Source organism: Empidonax traillii, unplaced genomic scaffold (genome assembly GCF_003031625.1).
Source record: "Empidonax traillii isolate 1590-97213 ecotype Southwest subspecies unplaced genomic scaffold, ASM303162v1 scaffold1918:size50038, whole genome shotgun sequence".
In the NCBI taxonomy this organism is placed as follows: Eukaryota; Metazoa; Chordata; class Aves; order Passeriformes; family Tyrannidae; genus Empidonax; species Empidonax traillii.
Window position 1 is genome coordinate 36,772 of NW_020957111.1, and position 2,241 is coordinate 39,012.

General features: G+C 53.1%; 1 protein-coding gene across 4 annotated transcripts in view; it reads right to left on the reverse strand.

Annotated features, from left to right (window-relative positions):
- The window catches only part of UPP2 (uridine phosphorylase 2), an 8,723-nt gene that overhangs the window by 1,435 nt on the left and 5,047 nt on the right, over positions 1–2,241 (reverse strand). For 3 of the 4 annotated variants that reach the window (XM_027909030.1, XM_027909027.1, XM_027909031.1), the window contains 2 exons: positions 1,014–1,283; positions 15–161 (listed from right to left, as the gene is read on the reverse strand). In XM_027909030.1, the coding sequence (XP_027764831.1) occupies positions 15–161; positions 1,014–1,283 (417 nt within the window). The remainder of the gene's footprint in view (positions 1–14; positions 162–1,013; positions 1,284–2,241) is intronic. The other variant, XM_027909028.1, reaches the window with a different exon arrangement.

The window sequence follows — 2,241 nt, forward strand, 5'->3', positions numbered from 1 at the left end:
TTGGCAGGACTCACCTTTGAGGCCACACAGCCCACACAGGGCAGCGAATGCTGAGGACTCCATTTCAATGTTCCTTACGCCGGCGTCATAAGCTCTGCTCAAGTACTCCAACTTCTTTTCACTGGAAAAGGAGCACAGTGCACCGTCTAATCTCCCCTGACCTGGGAAGGAAGCAGAGAAGTGTCACTGTTGGGCGTGGCAGGGTCACAGGCACAGGGCATAGGTGCAAACAGAAAGCCCGACAGTGCCCATGCTCTGTCTGAGGCCCACCAAGTTCTCCTTTGAGTAGCTGTTTACTCCTATTCCCCTCCATGTTAAAGCCAGCACGACACACCTCTGTGTAGGGGAGGGAATGATGCAGGTTTCACCACAGGTAAAGGGCCAAGTCAGCCCCCAGGTGTGAAGTGCAGGGGATGTTATCCTCTGTGGGGACAAGCCATCCCCACTCCTGAGGTCCATGGTGCACCTCAGCTGTGAAGGTAAATGCTTACCTGCAGCTGGGCTAACCTGGGACAGTGCTTCAGTTTACTGTTCTTCCTACTTTAATCCTCTCAAATGGCTTTTTGTTTAAATAAAACATGGCCTTGAGCAATACACAGATGGCTGCATCGGCAGGCAGATCTAAGGGTTTATAAATAGTGCTCAGATTATTATTTCTTCACTTATTACATTTAATCTACTCTGCAATCAGTATTTAGTTTTGCAGAGGAAAGGGTTCTAGAGTACCCAAAGTTTGTTCATGTAAATCTGATAGGCAGCCTGACGTTTTCCTAGAGCTGGTAGTTCTGAAGTGACAATCTTGCTGAAGGGAACAGGGCAGGGGCAGACTCAGCAAGGTGCCAGCAGAGGTACTGTGTGTTCTGAGGGTGCCCCTGCTCTGCCTGGGCCCTCACGCGTCGGGTGGGTCCGTTCCTGCCACCCTCCTGGGGACAGTGGGCAGTTCTGTCCATGTGAGAATGGAAAGACTCGGTGTCACATTTGGGGGCAGGAAGGACAGACTGAGGTGGTTTTACCTTCGTAGAAGTCGTAGGTGCACATGGTGTGGCCGATGAGCGTGGGGAAGTCTGCGATCTCCCTGCTGCAGGCGAGGAGTTCCTCTGCCAGCTCCTTGTCCAGCTCGGTGCTTCGCACCACCACGTCACCCAGCACCACCTGCTCGAAGCGTGGCCGGAACGAGGAGTCCACGGCCGTGTCCGTGATCACAACAGACCCGGCCTCGATCCCTGGGCAGATGGAAACGGAGGCTGAGCCGGAGCTCGTAACGCCCGTGACCTGCTGCCAAACTCCAGCGTGACAGGAAGATCTCAATACACTGCCTGGGACTGCAGGGCTGTTCTTTTTGGTGAGTAAAGCAGATGTCAGAGAATAATTGAAATTCATGCAATAGCACAGATGTACAAGTAAAATGTACAGAATCAGCACGAGATGAGTGATTGTGGGAATGTGCTGAGGGACAGGGTTTCAACTGCTTCTGGCCTGCAGAGATGGTGTCCCTCCACCAGCTTGTGCAGGAGTGAGCTGCAACACTCCTCTGGCCAGAGATCACAGATTTATTTGGGTTAGAAAAGCCCTCTAAGATCATGAGGTCCAGCTGTTCCCCAGAACTGCCCAGGCCACCACTAACCCATGTCCCCAAGTGCCACATCCACATGGCTTTTAAATCCCTGCAGAGATGAGGACTCCACCACTGCCCTGGGCAGCTGTGCCAGGGCTGGACAGCCCTTTGAGGAATGAAATTTTTCCCTAATATCCAACTTAAACCTCCCTGGCTCAAATTGAGGCCACCTCATCTTGTCCTCTCCTTTGTTCCCTGGGAGCACAGCCTGACCTCCCCCCTGGCTCCACCTCCTGTCAGTGAATTGGAGGGAGTGAGAGGGTCAGTCCTGAGCCTCCTTTTCTCTCCAGCTCCCTCAGGCACTCCTGGTGCTCCATCCCCTTCTCCAGCTTCATTCCCTTCTCTGGACACACTCCAGCCCCCCCGTGTCCTTCTTGTCCTGAGTGCCCAGAACTGATCCCAGGACTGGAGGTGCCTCAGCAGTGTCTGCACAGGGGACGGTCACTGCCCTGGTCCTATTGCCACACCAGTGCTGGCACAAGCCAGGATACTGGGGATATTTGGAGACCTGACAATGGTAAAGCTCAGAACTGCATGACCTATTGCTGGAATTTGTTTTAATAAAGCTGTTTTGCTCTGAAGGAAGACCACGAATCGCTTACCTAAGCCTCCCGAAGTACCGATGC